The sequence below is a fragment of the Lineus longissimus genome, chromosome 9, assembly GCF_910592395.1.
Source record: "Lineus longissimus chromosome 9, tnLinLong1.2, whole genome shotgun sequence".
Classification (NCBI taxonomy): domain Eukaryota; kingdom Metazoa; phylum Nemertea; class Pilidiophora; order Heteronemertea; family Lineidae; genus Lineus; species Lineus longissimus.
The window spans coordinates 13962768-13982158 of record NC_088316.1 but is presented as its reverse complement, the minus strand read 5'-3'; the positions used below and the strand labels follow the sequence as shown (position 1 = coordinate 13982158).

General features: G+C 39.3%; 1 protein-coding gene across 1 annotated transcript; it reads left to right on the top strand.

Moving 5' to 3' along the window:
- The first annotated feature begins 456 nt into the window (after positions 1-456).
- On the top strand, positions 457-18762 carry LOC135494003 (brain tumor protein-like). The gene is made up of 2 exons (XM_064781728.1): positions 457-521; positions 4164-18762. Exon 2 carries the CDS (start codon positions 4205-4207, stop codon positions 6509-6511), a length of 2307 nt encoding a protein of 768 aa, XP_064637798.1. The 5' UTR covers positions 457-521; positions 4164-4204; the 3' UTR covers positions 6512-18762.
- The last annotated feature ends 629 nt before the right edge of the window (positions 18763-19391 follow it).

Below are 19391 nucleotides of genomic sequence, written 5' to 3'. Positions count from 1 at the left end.
CATGCGTGATGGGCGTGTCCCATTGGTGACGCCTGACAAACTTCACCCAATTTTGAAAACATAACTTGTATCTTCTTGTGAAGAGGCGTTGTTAGGTGCTTATCGACGAGTAATCAATCATTCAATCAATTACCATGATTTCATTTTCTCAATGGAGACAAAAGATTGGGGATACAAATCAATCATTGATTTGAATGTGATTGTGATTTATTCAATCATGGCTTATGAATGCATTCATGAACTTAGAAAAATGGTTAAAAGTTCAATCATGTTTTTGCCCCAACAAATATATGAAAGCTACATATACAGGGGTGATTATTGCAATGATATTCAACTGACACTGACAGGGCTAACAAAGAGAACCAATTAGCAGGTCCCTATGACTCATTCACCCGGTAGACGGCGCCCGAAAAAAGCAATTATGCAACTTCAAAGCGAGGCGCTATAAACTTATCTCAAACATGGCGGTTTGTTGAGGCGCACATGTCTTCCGTTTTCGATATCTAAATACACATTTAAAAGTGAGTATCAGACAACAGGATTAAAGTGTGATTTTGATCGGTTGAGTAGCTAGGTGTGAGTTGGTAAAGATGTACTGCACGACTTTGCATGTCGTTGTAATTCCGATCAGAACAGGCGCGGACGGCTGATCTCCTTTGTGTCAAAATATGGCCGATTTTGTTTTGTTCCCACCAAAACATTTCTAACAATGACTCAACTCGGGGTGTTACTCGTTTATTATTCTATCCAGTCCTATCATTTTACTGTGAGGTATTCTATCCCGATGTTAAGTAAATTTCATGTAGGGTCTATCCGCGATCTCGAACGTGGTTGTCTGGAAAAGTTGAGCAAGTTTTGTGAAGCCAGCGCACAAGAACTCATGTACATTTTGTACACAGTTATGTACAGTATACATTGTATACTCTTAGTGCGCAGTCTCCCCAAGTGGCATTGTTCCAATTTTATGTGATTCATTCTTAAGTCCGGGTAGACTTTCTGTTGGCGATTTCTGTAGTTTCTGGTGTACTTTCCATCTGACTAATAGTTGAATCAGTCATCAAGGTACCAAATTTAGAAAGTCATCCTTTGTTGTCATGTTCGTTTGAGTTTCTGTTCTCTAATCATCATGAAATCGTTTCCAGATCAGAATGATGTCATCATGAACCACCCTGAATACTCTCCAGTATTTATATGTAGATATTGAATCAGTGAGCTCATTTCAGGGAATAGTTGTGGTGAGAGGCTGTCGTGGTCCTCTGTATTTTACTCAGGTTTCCCATTGCATTCAAAAAGTGCCTTCATTCAATCAGTGTTAGGCTCTCGTCTTCCTTTGTCCTGGTGAAAGGTGCATCAACGTTGAACAACACTACCTCATCCTAGATTTGCTGATCATCAGACCTGTGACAATCAGGATCCGGATACGTGTTGACTTTTAGATCATTAATTGTTACTGCTAGTCTTTATAATTGTTGTCAGTTGTTGACATTTTTGCTACCCCATTCAAAAATCATCTGACTAGAATAGGATATTTTCTGACCCATACAAGAGATTGGATCATTCTCTCGTGGAATTCAAATGGTGCTGAACGAAACTAGCCCTTTTGGTAGGTAATGTTCTGAATTATTCTCCCCCCTCGCCCATTCCAGTGATCAGATCAAAAACTACACAGTTGTGCAATTGTTGTTGTTGGCACATAACTTTGCAATCTAGAATTGCATCATGACATTATACATTTCAAATTAGGCCTTGTGAAACACTTGTGATCCAAGTTTGGGATTTAAAAGAGTTTAAAACTCTGTGGATGGTTGTTTTTTTGGTGATTATCAACCCTATAATAAAAAATCTAAGGACTTGCTCTCTACAAATCACCACCACCACCCCAAATCCTGTCTCTTACTGCACTATTGAGAGTCTTGCCTTCCCTCAACTTTGAGTGACATCATTTCTATTCAGCAACATGCCATCAGCACAAAACCTTAAGTGTCAGTAAAATGTCTTTAAAATGATATTTTTTTAATCTTGTTACGAAAATAGAGCTCAGTTTTCCCCACTCAACGCATGATTAGAATCCGTTGCACATAAATCTTTTACGCCTGGTCTGGTCTTTTGCTTTTTTATTGACCATTGTTCTTTCTTGACCAACAGGTAAACTACAGGAAATAACCAGTAGTCTAAGGCGTGTCTGAAAATAAGTAGCTAAGCAAAGTGTACATATGTTTTTGTTCTTTTCAAGCTGGTTATACACACAGCCCAGTTTTAAAACACTTATCTAATGCTATTGTCATTTTGAAGTGAACTTCGGTATAAACCTTTGGACTAAAAAGTTTTAGCAGTTGCCTTACATTTGATCGGAACCCATGTGATCAAGAGATATAGCGGTGTTGGATAGTTGGATTGAACTTCTTGGTCTCTACATGTAATTTGAAATAATAGGCTGTATCATAGTTTGTGATCTTATGTGGAGGTAGGTCAAAGTTTTTTTGCGATTACTTGGTGATCATCTGTACAGTTGTATAGTGTTAGTAAACATGGCCTTGGGATGTTTTAAGGGGTAAATGGCTCCTGAAGGTGATCTTTCAGTCTCACTGGTTTAAAGTATCTAGACAGACTTAATGAAGTTTGTTTGGGCTCTGACTGGTCAAGCGTTTCATCTGTAACAAAGGGTGGCAGTTTCATTTTCCAAAGGGCCTTTTGATGCATTCTGAAGATAGCATTAGACAAGTTTGAGAAAGGCTCGGACCACGCTTCTTGCATACGCAGCGGCAAGTGTCCCAATACAAAAAGTGTGATTTTTCTACTGTTCGTTAGCAGAATAATTGAAAAGAATCACTGGTTCATCAATATCTTCCTGTTTGTAAATTAGCAAAATCTAGGTCTCATTATTTTCTTCGGAAATCAAAGCAGTAGAAAGGAAATTGTTTGCATTCTTCTGCTGTACTTGATACATGTGAGTTGAGGCCAGGCTTGTTGTTTGTGCTGTTATTTACTTACTCTTGAACCCGGATTCAACTTTTGCTGTCATGCCAGTCAACTGGGGGCATCGCCATTTCAAGAGTGACAAGACTCCATGGTTGTGTACAAATTGCATTACAAGCAGTATCCAGGTCATTCTATCAAAGTTCACATAAATCTATCTCCAGGCTCGTGACTTGTATATTCATGAGGTAATGTTATAGGTTACAGATAATCATGTCATGATCTTGTGCCTGAAGATTCATTCTGCTCTGCTGACTACCCTGGTCGAAAAGATGTGCACTCTGGTCCAAAAAATGTATGCTGCTGGGTGGCAGTGCATACTTGGCAAGTGTAACATTTCGAGCTTAGCTGGTGTGTAAATGCGTCTGGTGATTCATGGGGTCTGACTTGATACAGGTGTTTGCTTCTCCATCCATGAGTCACACATCCTCGGAGTCGGGGAGCACTACACTTGTGTTCATTCACCTTCTGCAATCAATCTCTCTTTTAATTTTTTCTAGGATTCATTCTGCAATAGTAATGCAGGCTGCATGTAGAGAATCTGACAAATTCCTTATTTGTTCTGTGGTTCTCAAACCATGCGAAAATTTACTGTTATAATTCCCCTGGCTCTGCAAACTAACTGCTTTGTCACTGGGTCTCTGAGCCCTACATTCTCGATTCTAATCCTCGTCTTCATATGAATCATGATCTTGCATTTGGAAACAAATTATAGATTAATTCAGGGTTTCGTGTGGGTCATTCTTTTCCTTGCCAATTCTTGAACAAACCGTATTCCCATATGGCTGAGCTTGATAAGTCGAGAGAAAAATTGAAAACATTCCTTTGGAAACTTTGGACATGTCTTGGAAATTTTGGCATCATTAGGTGCCAAATCCTGTCGAGTTGACTTGTCATTGTCACGTTGTTGAACTGTGGTACCAGGCAGTAATTTCAGTTGTTTGCTAATCATTGACATCATTCATTATATTGACATATTGATATCATAAAATTGGTTTTACCCTGAATAATCAATTCGAAACTGTTGGTTGGAATTTTGTATACCTCGTAATGAACTTGGAAGTGAAAGCAAATAAGAAAAGGCAGGGAGCCTCGAACGAGATGCCTGGAACATTGTCCTATTTTGCAGTAAAAGAAACACCGCTATTTTCCCCATTGTTCACGTGTCTTATATTTTCTCGTTACAGGTGCACTCAGTCTATTTGAGGATTATTACCGCGGCAACACCATGGCTTCGCCAACGCCATCTCAGAGTGCGAGCGACACTATGACGTCCACGTCGAATTCATCCGACAACGAGATGGAGCACATCCAAATCAGCGCCATGAACGTCCGCTGCAGCCTTTGCAATGACACTTATACCATTCCAAAAGTGCTCTACTGTTTCCATACCTTTTGCCAGCCTTGCCTGGAAAAAATCCAAGATACGCCTGACCGAATCCAGTGCCCTGAGTGCCATCAGGATACTACTCTTCCCGCTCAGGGCGTACAGGGCCTTCTTCCTGATTTCGCGATAAGTAATATCCTTGAAGCATCAGCCGGAGATAATACTTCCCTTAATTGCACTGGTTGCAAAAGCAAGGAGACGAATGCGGTCGCTCGGTGTTTTGACTGTGCTAACTTCCTCTGCCCCAACTGTGTCATGGCACATCAGTTCATGCATTGTTTCGAGGGCCATCGCGTGATCATGTTCAGTGATTTGCAGAATGGTAAAGAACAAATCAAGCTCGAGAAACCATTAAACTGCTCCAAACATCGCAGTGAGATGCTGAATTTCTTCTGCAAAACTTGCAATATTCCGATCTGCAAGGATTGCACGTTATCTGATCATTCCCGTGGGCATGAGTTTGGCTACATCAGCGAGGTCGGCCCGAAACATGTCGAACTCTTACAGCACGTTGTTGATGATGCAAAAATCAAAGCAAATGAACTCCGTAGCACTGCTAAGAGCATGGAACACTCCGCAAACCGCCTGCAGATTCTGTACAACAAAGCCCAGAATGAGGTCAATGAGACCTACAACTTCTATCGTACGATGCTGGAAGAGAGACGACAGGAAACAATCAAGGAGCTCGATGGTGCGTTTAATTCCAAACAGGTGCTACTCAATTCCATGGCGGACAAGATACAGGATGCCATCGATCGTCTCTACCAGGGTTGTGAGTTTGTTGAGAAATTATTGAAGCATTCCGGTAACACTGAGATCCTCATGTTCAAGAAGATGATTGACACCAAGGTCAACAACATCATGAGCTACACGCCAGATATCAACAATCTTGAGACGTCGTTCGACCTCGAGTTCGTGTCCAACTTCCAAGCCATTCAGGTTGGAGTACGCAATACGTTCGGCTACATCCGTCAGAGCTTCGAAACCAATCAGAAACCTCAACCTATTGCACGTCCAAACGGCATCGTTACCAAGACGATCAACAACGCCTCGCCTCCGTGTGTGAGTCCAACTATCAGCATGTTTGGCGATTTCACCTCGACGTTGAACAAGCGGTTCCCGAGCAACAACACACTCGTTGGATTTGGCACAGGTCTGGATCCTAATGTCAATCCTTATGAGAAGTGGTCCAGCGGTTCTAGCCATGATCTGATCAACAACGGGGATATCTTCCAGACAAACCCTGATTCCATAATGGACTTGACAAACAAGCTGATCACAGCCAATATCTACCCACCTAAGTCTCAGATCAAGCGCCAGAAGATGATCTACCATTGCAAGTTCGGAGAGTTTGGTGTCATGGACGGTCAGTTCACTGAACCAAGTGGTGTGGCTGTCAATGCTCAGAATGACATCATCGTTGCCGACACCAACAACCACCGCATCCAAATCTTCGACAAGGAGGGCAGATTCAAGTTCCAGTTTGGCGAATGTGGAAAACGTGACAGCCAGCTCCTGTACCCAAATCGTGTGGCAGTGGTGAAGACCTCGGGCGACATCATCGTGACTGAGAGGAGTCCCACACACCAGGTCCAGATCTACAACCAGTATGGCCAGTTTGTACGCAAATTTGGTGCGAATGTCCTGCAGCATCCGAGAGGTGTAACCGTCGACAACAAGGGTAGGATTATCATTGTGGAATGTAAGGTAATGCGTGTTATCATTTTTGACCAGATGGGTAATGTGTTGCAGAAGTTTGGTTGCTCCAAGCACTTGGAGTTTCCGAACGGTGTCGTGGTCAACGACAAGGAAGAGATCTTCATCAGTGACAACCGTGCTCACTGTGTGAAGGTGTTTAGCTACCAGGGTGTCTTCCTGCGTCAGATTGGTGGCGAGGGCATCACGAATTACCCGATCGGCGTTGGAATCAACGGAGCCGGTGAGATCCTGATCGCTGACAACCACAACAACTTCAACTTGACGATCTTCACCCAGGACGGCCAGCTCGTGACGGCATTGGAAAGCAAGGTGAAGCACGCGCAGTGTTTTGACGTTGCGCTCATGGACGACGGCAGTATTGTTCTCGCGAGCAAAGACTATAGACTGTATATCTACAGGTACATTCAGATTCCTGCCCTGGGTTTGTAAGTCTGAATTTGGCGTCAATAACGCACACCAGGCTCAATTCACAAGGGGTGCGTATCGTGGATTTTGACCAGAGTGTCCCCTAGTGTTCGTGTTGCTTACTATTTACAAGATATTTACTGATGTTTTCCATTTGAAAGAGGGTACTGTCCACATTGCTGCGAGTTGTTTGCTGTGTCGTGGAGTGTGGATGCTGCGTGTTTGTTGTTGGTCGTCACTCATTTTGGGTGGAGTTATAGAATTATTTGATCATGAAACCTGCACTACTAGAGTTTTATATACATATGTTGCTATCTCATAAGGAGTCAATTTGCCAATTTTGAACGTCGCTTGATTTGAGTCATGATCATGAAATCCAAACGGAGCATTCCTTTCTGTCTTAAAAATAAACAATCGTGAAATTCATTTGGAAGGCTGGAGAGGCAGACTGATTTGGTGACATTTCCTCAAAAGCTGTGACCGACTCTTGATGAATTCATAACACCAACATTTAGAATGAACCAACCATGCTATAATATCAAGGGTGCATCATTTTACTTTAAAGAAGTGTCAGCTTTAGATTATCACCTTGTATGAATTGTAAAAATAGACCCATGTCACATTTCCAGTCGCAAAATGTAATATCATTACCTGGAAATTGGCCAAGTTCAGTTCGTCACCAGTCAGATCTGCTGATCTTCCTAACACTGCATCGATCATGTGTTATGCCTGCACTGTTTTTGTAATTCTTGTTATGATTTTGAAAGGGTTTATTTTCACGTTCGATTTTTAGGGAAAGTGCAAAGGTTAAGATCACTCAATGGGAAATGTTTTTAGAAAGTTGTGCTTTAAAAGGTGTAACTGCTATATTCGTGGTCATTCTAAAGTAGTGAGGGAAGAGTAATTTTAAAAAATCCGATATTTGCTGGATCTGCAGTCTCAGAAAGATGGTAATCGAGGGCCCCTATTTCAGACTAAGTATTAAGTACTGGTGAAAACAATCCAAAGCTCTTCAACTAATTGGACAAGGCCAGTCTTTCGGTGTAGCATTTCTAATAAGTCTCGCAACAGATTATATAAAGCAGTTGCACACTTAAGAAGTTAGTGTTCTTTGCCACTTCAAAATGACCACTGATAACGAAAACCGTTGGTGCTGCAGCATTAGTACAAATTGACACTGGACCATGCCCTAGGAAGCTAAAAAATCTGCAGGGCAGATCAGTTTGTTAGTGTAAAACTTTTTTAGCACACTTTTAAAAACTGGCTGCACCAGAATCTCACTTGGACTGCCCTGTCCCAATCCATGAGATTCGTAGAAGAGAACGTTCGAAAAACTGAAAGGAAATTTCGCTTTTTCAATTTCTCAAAAAAACTTCCAAAACTTCAGACTGCTTGATTGTTCGCAAGTCCTGTACTGGAAATGCTTTGTCAACAGAAAATTATGTACTTGAATGATAGTTTAGCTTTAGAGTAGACGTCATGGTCCTAGAACTTGTACAAATGTATTTGAATCAATGGCCCCATCGAAAGGATAGATCTCTTATGTTTTTCATTATAATTATGCATTGTTCTTAAGTGTTGTCAGTCAATGAATCAGTTAACACGATCGGTATGGCATTTATTCTCGGTAGGTCGTTGTAGGAACCACCAGGTGGCGTTAGTAGTTGTTGAAAAATTTTCTCTACTTTGACAAAAAGTTTTATATACAAAGAGTATTTGATGTTGTGATGGTAGCGTCTTTGTGATTGGCAAGTTGTGTTGTTGTTCAATGTTGCTTTGATATCTCATAATTATATTATTATTATTAATTTAGATAGTTTAATTATGCATGCCAAACATTACCTACTTAGTTGTTAGTCAGATAAGTTTTGCATTCCACGTACGGTTCGCATTTTTATACATCGGTTTGTACGATAATAATCACGTTGAAGCTAAAATCAGATGTTCCTGTATATTTTCATGTCTAACGACAAAGTTCATATCCCAATTCCACGATGTGCTCAGCAAATTACATTGTACCTTGTTATATACTCTTACTATTATGCATTTGCAACGTTACGGCAAACCATCAATTTTTATATAACCTTTGAATTTGAGAGAAAAAATGAACAAAAAAATACCCAGTAATCCCATCCTTCTGCAGATGTCTGCTTTAAAAATGTTTTCGCTTCTGAGATGTTAGGCAGTGAGGATGTGTGCTGTTGAAAACCCACCAATCATCTTTTTACTGTTATGAAAGATTGGACAATCTTGAAAGATATTTGGGTCGTTAGTGCCCTCTTTTTCATCACTTAGGCAACTCGGGGGAAGAATCAAGCTTGAACTGATATGGGCTGTTGGTTGCCACAGTTGTGCACCTATAGGAACTATGAGGACAGCTCATGCTGCAACTGAGTATTGCCGCGCTGGCAACAAACAAAAAACACAACTCTTTGCCCTTGACAAGAAAAACTACCCAAGGTACTGTGACACAAACTCGTTGTTTGAACTTTAATGTTAGGTGACTTAGTTCTAAGAGAACATAGAGGGCAGCACACTTTCTCATCTACCGCATGTTCGCGCTGTTGTAAACTTTTGGGAGTGCTCATATGTTATGAAGAGGTTGATTGTCTTTTAGCCATTAGTCACGCAATATATATCCAGTCACAATATGAGATGTACACCTAATAATTGAATAATGATCGATTGTTTTACGTTAATGCTTCATTTAGCTTTGTTGACCATATTGCAATTTGTGTGTATTTTTTGTAAATTGCAGTTCAAATAATCATCACCATAGATATTGTAGCTACCTCGATGTCTCGAATAGTAACGGCTGATTTTGTATGCAGATCAGCGCAGGAATCACCGACGGGAGACCAGAAAAACACAACTTAGAAGTTGTTATCATTGCATGTATTGTCTAGCATGTAACTATGTGCACTTTGCCTTGCTAAAATAACCTTCCATTGCGTAGAAGTGCATTTGGTTTATGACAATACGAATGAAATATTGATGATTTGTTTTGACCAAATGCAGTCTTAGGGCGTATAACGCCAGCAGTTACGACATACTTCCTTATAGTGGTACACATAAATTTTAGCACAAGTTCTTGTGTAATGCCTGGTACTCCATGGGGCTTACGCAAAACACTTCCATACATGTATACGTTACCCAGGTTAGATCATACTCAAGCAATCAATAATGTATATCTAATTATTATTGCCAACTATAATATCTAAAGTATAGGCTACTTCAAGCGTACGTTTGGAGGGGGGCTATGTGTTGACATGGCATGATTTTAAACCAACACAGGCGCACGTTCTGTAGCTATAGCACCATCACTGGCATCAGTCTTTGAACATTTCATCAACTTAAAATGAACGGGACCAAATCAGTCATGGGACCAAATCATATATCATTGTCATCTCTGTCTTAACTTGAATCATTGTTGTCGTCCAAATACTGGTAGACCACATGGTGCCTTGTGCATGTGTAAAGTTATATATTTTTGGTAAATGTTGTAAAAGAAAGGCATAGCGTACCTATAGAGATACACATCAAATGAATGTTTTCACATTTACTGCTGCTAATCTCTTTTTCGTTACTGTCCTTATCAACTGTCGGTGTAAAGTTGACCTCTTTCACCCAGATTGTCCGTAATCACAGTCACTGACTGTACAAAGTTTGTTTCTTGGTTTGAAAAAGAAATCCCCTTCCTGGAATGTCCTGTATTCGAATTCATCAGTATTTTTGACCCCTTGCTCTGCAAATGAAGGTCCTGTGCTAGGTGCACTTCTTTATAAGTCTCATGCACGACCCATTTGTAGAAAGGAACTGAGTCCTCCAACATTTCTACCCGGAACCCTTTTTTGAAACTTGGAAGAAAAAAATGCTTCCGGTGACAAAGCCCTGTCATCTTCTTTCATTCCATAATGGCTGGAAGTTTGCTTTGAATTTTAAAAAAGTCAGTATTTCATCCTTACGTTGCACTGCTTCCCTAATACTTGGATTGGTGAATGATTTGTCTCAATCCTTTTCGCTTTCCTACTCCTCAATCATCTGTGACGACTTCCACTCGCGTGACTAACTACTGTCTCTACCAAGACGTCTAGTGTGAACAGTATTATTAGTCTTTGAAACAGGATCATCTGTCTGTGACCGTGAAGAATGCTGAAGCGGCAACTCCAAATAAAAATGCTTGCATCCCCTCTTCACATCATCCCCTTGTAGGTCTTTGTATTGTTTCTAAAATTATGTACACTCAATTTTAAAAATCTTTATCGAAAATAGATAGCTACAACTTTGCTACCCAAGCACATCTGTAGTATTGCCAATTGCGCAATACCTCTACATTTATTAAGAAGACAGCACAATTTCTCCAACAGTATGGCAAGTAATAATACATTGTACCTCACGTTGGCACAGGAAAAAAATATCCTAATTCACGCTTTTGCTTCCAAAACTTGGTTCTCCCGTCGTGATTCTTGCAGCATTAAACCTTGTTAAAAATAATAATATAATATATTCCTGCATACGATAACATACTGTTGCCTTTAATATTCCAAAAACTGGTTTAGTTTATGTAAAAGTATTTATTACTGTAATTGTAGTTCCGCATCATTGTATGTTCCCTATTCATTTGTTTTAATTAAATGTTCATTGTCGATTACATTACTTACATTGTACCTTGGAACATATGACTAACTTGTATCATAAATATTGTAATTGTTTTATTCGAGAGCTTTGCTCACTCAAAACATTGTGAAATAAATATGCAATGAAAAAAAAATAGATCCAAGAAAGAGGAGATATTTTTCAGACTGCTTGGATCAGGGGATTGGGGGTGGGGCTTTATTGTATGAAAATACTAATGGTTATCATGCTTTGTTTATGGGGCAGTTTTGTACAGCACGTGTTTCAGAATTTTTTCTCCGTTATTACTTTAAGCCTGCTCAGCTCTGCTCAGAGACAACTTTTTCTACAAATTGTTTGAGTAATTTCTGTGTGTTAAATATCGTCTGCTCGTCTGGGGCTGCATGCTGACTCCCAGCCGGCACATACTCTATGAAGTTTGGAAATATTGAAATCATGTAAACACAAAAAAAATGCATTCAGAAGTTTTTTTTACACAGGACTACTGGAGTTGTGGCTTAAAGATTTGAAGATTTATTTTCAACAAATGCTGATTTTTATATGTTTTCTATATTAAAAACTGGAGACATTTTTCTACAAACGTTGATGTGAATGCAGACAGAGTGCGTTTCATATTGTTTGTGTATTTTTCCTGTGTTTGCTGAGTGTACTACGGCCCTTCGGTCATTGCTATTTAGATAAGTCATTGTCAAGAATTGTAGTTTTGAAAAAATTATTGCAAAGATGTGTACATTGTTTCTGCTGCCTTGCGCTAGCCAAGTTTTAACTCTTTTCCGGACAGAGGATGAAAAATGGACACAATGCATCACCTTGATGCTATCCTTGTTTTCCAAAAAGGTCATCTATTTGAAGCATGCTCTGTCCCATGAGGAATTAGAACCTAGAGAAAAACTAGTCGTAGAGAAAAGTCAAGTATTACTCAAATAATATCATATTGGCAATATTAGTTGAACCATTTATTCTCTGGATATCATGGAAAGTATACTAGATTTGAAATCGAATGTAACACAAATTTCAACCTGGGGTCAAGGTCAAGTGAATGCTGTTTGAGCTATTAGCTTAAAGGTCAAGGTCAGGTGATACCTCTTGACCTTAACCTTAGTAGCTCAAGTGGTGCCTTGACATAACTTTTTGCTAACGAATGCTCGAGATGCTTGAGACCGACCTAGGTTTGCAGAAGCAGCAAGCCTGTGAAGTCATCTCACCTGTCTTCCTCCGACAAAAACTGATAGGAGATTATTACTTTAAAAAACGAACACTATATACTTAGACTTATCAGCTCTTTAATGACTATAAATGTATCAAAATGTGTAAAAGAAGTGTCGTGGTGTGCATGTATACTACTATATACATTTTATCAGAATGCCTTAGGAAGGATGAAACTGCATATATATTTGTGTTAGGTATTTTTTGACATGACATCTGGTATTACGCATGTTAAATCGTTGAATATTTTTGCCATGGTTTATGCAAGGACTGACCCAATCTCCTGGTAATTTTTTTACTATGTAGAACTAAGAGTCTGCCATTCAAAAATTGACTAGACTATAGCAGTTTGCCAAGTTTGTTGTTTAAATATAAGGACGCGTGAGCAATAGTTATTCATGTTATAATCTTGATATGCTGACTATGTTTGTATCGGTGTGTATGTTTGCAATCACGTGATCGTGTCTGTAACGTGTTTGTGTGACGACACCCTAAACGTCTGAATTTCTCGAGTCACAAATTTTAATAATCTGGCAATGAAATGACATGAAAGATGTCTGTGCCGTCGTTTTAAACTTGCAAATTGCAAACATGCAACTATGATGAAAGTAAACGCATGGATGCTTGGAATGTCACTGTTGATATTTCAGAGAGCTATGAAATTACAGCATCGCAAATGCGGGTGTTTCATGTAACTAAGCCTGATGCTTGTCAAAGTCAGACTCCAAGATGATGCTTCCTTTCTCCGTTAACATCTACCACACCTGCTCCCCCGTTGAAAAGCTATCATCACCAATTTATTGTGACTGCAATATCAAGAGCAGCTTGCAGGGCAGAAAGCAAGTTTGGAGAGGTATTTTTTGCTCACAAGTGACCCAGATTATGAGAAACCTTCTGACATTGAATCGAAATAAGGTGACTCAGCAGACAGGCGGGGTACTTTACTGGGCATTTCACCTTGTGCAAATGTTTGACGCTCTAATTATTTGCAAATCCACATATTTACTCAGAATATTTTTACTCTAGAAAGTTGATCAGTTAAAGACCCATAGTCTCTTTACTGCGAATGATAACGTCATAAATAACGTCATGTACCGGTACTGAAAATGTAATCAAGTTTCCATGCAGCCTATAAATGTCTGGCTGGAAAGAAAGTAAGATGACCTAAATCCAGGTTTGGGGTGTTTTTGTTGTAATGTTGCTGGTTGTACTATACCATTAGGCATCGCTTTGCTGTCCTTGTGCTTTTGTCAAAGTGCTTCGATTCCCTTACTCGGAAATGTTGTGGGTGGCTTGGCTGTGAAGTAGCGAAAGATTTCGATGAAATTTTGTGGCAGACGGTGAATTGAATCCTCTGCAGCCTCATTGATTTACCCCCTGTAGCCTAGTCAGTAATTATAGCTTGTGGTAATTAACTCCTGTCGAAACAATGCTTTGACGGATCCCAAGAGATCCAAATCTGTCTGGCCAGATGGCCGTCATTGTCAGCCAGTCTGAAGTGGGCTTACCCTCCGCGTGCACTTTTCAAGACAAACGGCCACGCCCGAGAAATTGTGCATAGCAGACCTAGACATAAGTTTGTGACTTAAAAAGTAATTTGACAGATGAAGTAAAGTTGCCTAGTGGAATAATGCAACCAATGTTAAAAATTCGAGGTCCGTGAGAGTACCTTCACGAAAAGTTGGTTTTCATTGTCGAAAGATTGGATTTAGTTCATTTGAAAGAACTCTTTGAAAGAGTCATGTATAGTATGTGAACTCACAATGACCGTGAGCCAGAATTATCTTGCAGTTTCTTCACCAAAAGTGTTGCGCTTGCGCATTTCAGGGCTAGAAATATTTGTGAACTTCTTTTCGATTTCAAACATTGGCCAGTTGCACTCTTTAGTTGTTTATTATTCACATACTAACCACAATTATTATTTTGTGCACAAAAAATGACTTGACAGGTAATTTTGTTCCTAATCTAACCGGATCAAAATCAGATACGAGTGTGGATTTTGTCCAAAATGACGACTTGGGCACTAATCAAAGTTTTCAGATCTTGATGGTTGTGTGAAGCAAATGCGCATTGCCAGTACCATGTTAGTGGTCAAGGGGGTTTTCTATCAGTTATTCAGTGGAATGATTGAAGATCGAGTTGATTGATTGAGGAGATTACCTGTATTTGGTACTGCACGTTTCTCATGCAGTCAATGAGGGGAGAAAAATTCACTGAAATTTTCGCACGAAAGACCCACAGTTTTGAAAGGGTTTCAATGTATATGTTCACATGTATATCTTCTGCACTCAATGTTTGCATTTTCTGTTAAAATTGATGGATAATTGCTTAATTTATCTGTTTAGCTGGCCCTCTTAGTTGTTAGTATTGTTCGTTCGGAGTACCTTATTAATTTAAGCTTCAGCATGTAATATTTTTCTTAATTGTGTATATCACTGTTGAGTTTTTTATTCATATCAAAAAAGTTAAAACTGTAATGTTATGTTAAAACAAGTAAAAATACATGGTGTGTTGTTGTTATTATTCAATGTAGAGAGAGAAAGAGCTTTGCCTTTATTGTGCGTGAAAATGAATTACAGAAATTTTTCATAATTTTTGCCATTTCGGGCAATTACTTCACAGTTATCAGGTCACGATTTCTTCATGGATGTATTAAATTACGTACGGCCATGTCTTTAAAATTAACACTTTCTTTGGCAGAGTAGTATTTGTGGTGTTTTGTAGGAGCTTTGGCTATCGTATAGTATCCCATTAGCTTCATTTTATCGAGTTTAATCAGCTCAGGCTTCGACTTGAAGCATGAAGCAGGGCTGATTTTGCAGTTGATATCTATTGGTCACAAATTGTAACTTCTGGGTTTTATATTTAATCAGGAGATCATGGGAGCCTTTGTCACATGACAGGCCAATGTGACACTTCTAACTTATAGGCAGAGTGAAGTATGATGATAATAGGTCAAAATACTTGGAATGATTTCTGCATTTTGAAGGAGGCGAACATGGGTTGTTCTATGTATAAGGCCTATGGCGGTATGTGCGGGTAAATTAGGCCGCCACAAACTACAAAATGAGTCTCAGGCTTGATTGCCATAGTCTGTCTGGAATCCTTTGTCTGATATATGTTGCAAACTGTCATTGTATGATCATGTTAGCTTCGGGGTGAATGCCGCCTATAGCAAATCTATCTGCTTTTCCAACTAATACACTTGAAAAACAGTATTTATTCAGTTGTGGGGCTATACAATGGGTTATTATCATTATTCATAACCAATGTTTCACCACTCGTTTGAAAGAAAATGTTAGCAAATACTCGTGAAAACACAATTATATTTTTAATACGCTAAATTCGAAATTAACCACAAAAAATCGCGTGGCAGGATTTTTTTAAAAGCTCATGATAACATGATATGTTTGAAAATGAGATAGGATTTTTTTCTCCATCAGTTTGATGAGAGAGTGTAAAGCACCACATGAGTCCATGAGCAGCAATCGTCATTTCCTTCAGTCTATTTTAGCCTACCAGCATAGCGGTCCTTTTACTGCATCGCTAATCGCCCCACCAGTCTTAATATCCAGGCTTTGGGTGGAAAGGATGGTGTCATCTGATTCAGACACTCATGATTTGCTTAGAAATGTCACAAAAGGGCTGGTCACACGCATGATTATTGTCCAAAATGGGTTCCATGATTATTGTCCAAAATGGGTTACATGATTATTGTCCAAAATGGGTTACATGAGTTGTGTAAGTGGTGCACCCATTGCGTACACTGATTTTTAGGGTGCAGAAGACTTGGGCTCTTCGTCCAAGAAAATGTCAACGATTTGTGAAGTTCAACTGAAGACTTCCTGGATGAAATTGAGCACATTATCGCATTTGGTGTACAAGTTGTAGGTGCATATTAAGTCAGTTGTGTCGTCAGTGATGCGTGCAGCATTTGTCATTTGTGCATCTATTATGTGTAATGCTTCGTTGCACAAAAATGATGCCCATATCAAGCACCTATGATGCACAATCAACTTAGACTAGAGTTGGAACATACTATCAAGGCCTACATGTCACGAGCCTCCACAGATGTGCGAGCAACTACAAAACCATCGAACTCTACTTTGCCATTTCACTTTTTCTGAGGGGTGATGCCTTACTCACTAGTTTATGATATTAACTATTATTACTATTATTATATTATCTAGTCTACTATTAAAAATGTTTTAGTGTTTTAGTGTTGGCATAATTAGTGTGTGAGTGTATGTAGAATCTCTGTTATATGTCTGTTTGTAATCCATCATACTAATGTGTTCAATCCAAGTTACTCTTTGTCAAACTCGGGGTGCGTTCCAAAAACTGATTTCAGCCTTCGAGCTCTCTCCAGCTAGAGGTGACACCACCTTTATACCATCCTGACAATATCAGGCCATTTCACTCGACACATACTTACTCCCTCTGCATTAGGAGAAGTCGTGTTGTAGGCCCTGTTTGCAAGAGGATGCCTAAATACAGGCTTGTAATCATATCATTGTCTTGTCTTGCCTGTCAAGTATAGCCATTAGGTAACACTTGTTATTTTAGCTGGGAAAAAGTTTGTCTCCATTGAATCCCAAACCAACCTGTACTGAACAGATAGGTGGAAGCTGACAACCACTAACTAATTAACCTTTAAGAAACTGGAAAACTGTATTGAAAATTTAAGATCGAAAAACTATGGTCACAAGTTCTCAAATTCCTACCTTACCACAGGGTTGAAATTTTCTTGTCTGCTAGGTTTGTTAACCTCTATGCCCAAGAGAGCTCTGATTTAAAATCGCTTTTCAATGTGCAGGGTCTGCGTCGGCCATTTTATAAAAGTTTTGTATGTTTTCTGTTTCGTGCATCAAACCATGACAGTTACACCATTGTGTGCCTTGGGGGTCATCTTTTGAATGACGCCATGAAGAAGCAATTGTACCCAACTGCGGCATCATTCTTCAGGAGCAAATATAATGAAGTCTCATCACATCCTGCTGGTGAATCTGAAATAAAACTTTCCAGAATTGACGTCATGAAGCACTTTTTTGATCGAATGACTGTTTTGTGGCATATAACATTGTGATCTTTAGATCGAGTCGATTTGGCTTGGTTTAATATTTTGGGGACTTGGAAAATCTGGTTTTATGATCAAAAGAATGATGTCGGAGAGTGTAATTGCAGGTTTTTGTTTTAGGATAATTGTCTGTTGCAATTTATCACTGAGGTTGTGGAATTTGGAACGAGCCCTGGTTGTTGATGAAATTTTTATTACATTTTATTTGAAATCATTTACCTTATTGTCGTTTTTTGTTTGACCTGCTTCTTCGATGTTGATTTTTATAGAGGAAACGCACAGTTTAAGCCGTTCAAATGAAACATACCTTCGCGCCAGTGCTGGTCAAAACTTTTTGATGCTGGGCGATTGTTTTCTTGTGATTGGGAATAGCTGTCAAAAATTAACTCCGACTATGTTAACCTTTACAGGGTGTTGCAAAAAACACTTCATATGGAGGGAAACCCCATAGAACTGTTTCGATTGTTTTAAATCTCATTGGCAATTATGTATTGGTAAGAAAAAAGAATTGGTGTGGCGTCACCACCATTGTGTCAAGGCCTGATGACCATACTTCCTGGTTAGTATGGCCCTCTATGAAAGCAGGTTAGAACTGATACTTAGACCAGAATGAAAATTGGATATTTAAGTTCATTTTTGGTAGCTATCCCATTGAAGGAATGAGGAAGTTTCATGCACTATGTGTTTGGTATGGGTATGTTTAGTGGTTTTTGGTCCTCTGTCTTTTATGTTAAGTAGAATACGTACGTACGTCTCGTGTCTAGTATGGACTGGTTCGTAAAGCTGAAAGCGCACAAAAGTGTAAAGGAGATTACTTTTTTTGTAAATTTTGTGTGTGGATAAAGGTTGTGAGTGTAAACCATGAAAGGACTGGGTGAAGGGGACAGTGGCATTCCTGTACAATTTCATAAGTATGTAATTGAGGGAGAACTTCACGAGATATTTCAGCGTATATTTCATTCCAAAATGACAAGTAGCTACTTGAGAATTGTTTGACTCCCTCTGTCTGTGTCCTCAGTCCTTTGGGTTTTGTGTAAAGAAAAAGGGAGGTGAATTTGTAAAGTGGCTTGGTTTGCTCTGGAGTGGAGATGAACAAGTTTGAACTAGTACAGGGTATGTTGCACAAGTGTCACTATGTTCTACCTAAGGAGTTTGCAACAGTTTATCTTTTTTAAAGAAAGTTTTTTGATGATTTTTGAAACCAGTGATGTCGTCTCCAGCAGCCAGCCACCGATTTGCTTTCGAATATTTGAACAAAGATGTTTTATTGTTTGAAGTAAAGTTTTTAGACTGCAAGTTTATGGTTTGCTAAGAAATGGACATGTTGGTTATGAAGAAAGTGTGTTTAGAACTTGTGCTCTGGTTCCTTGTGTTTTCAAGTGACCCATGTTCTCTAGTCTCCTCCTGCATTTTGGTACATCAACATCTAACAAACCTAAAATTGTTTCCTGTTGTTCCATATAATGATAAGGGTGAGTCCTTCAAGGATGAACAAGATCGGCCCAATAATGAAAGTGTATCAGTCCCTTGTTTGTCAAGATGTCCTTTAAATGACTTCTTAAGCGTCACGCAAACATATTGCATGCGACGATAACACTCCTTTGCAGCGGTCAACGATGCTACCTGCGACAATTGTCGGTGATAATAATCGCAGTTAACTGAAAGCACTCATTAGTAGCAGGAATTTTCAATGCTCATTTGCGGGCTGCTTTAAAGACTGTGGTGCTGACATGACGGAGGTCACTTTGAATCTGAACAGGGTTACGAGGAAGTTTTGCTCGGAACTTTGAGCACTAGTTGGTTGGAAGAGAGTAGAGGTTGACTCTGTGCTAATATACCCAGTGTATGTAGCAATAATACTAGATAGTGTTAGCGACTAGCGCCAAGGTCCGATGTCGAATAGGGTTGTTAAGTTTGTGAAAAAATTTGTAATTCTGATTTATGTGTTGTGTAAACTGTTGATATTGTCATCACCTCTCAAAAAAG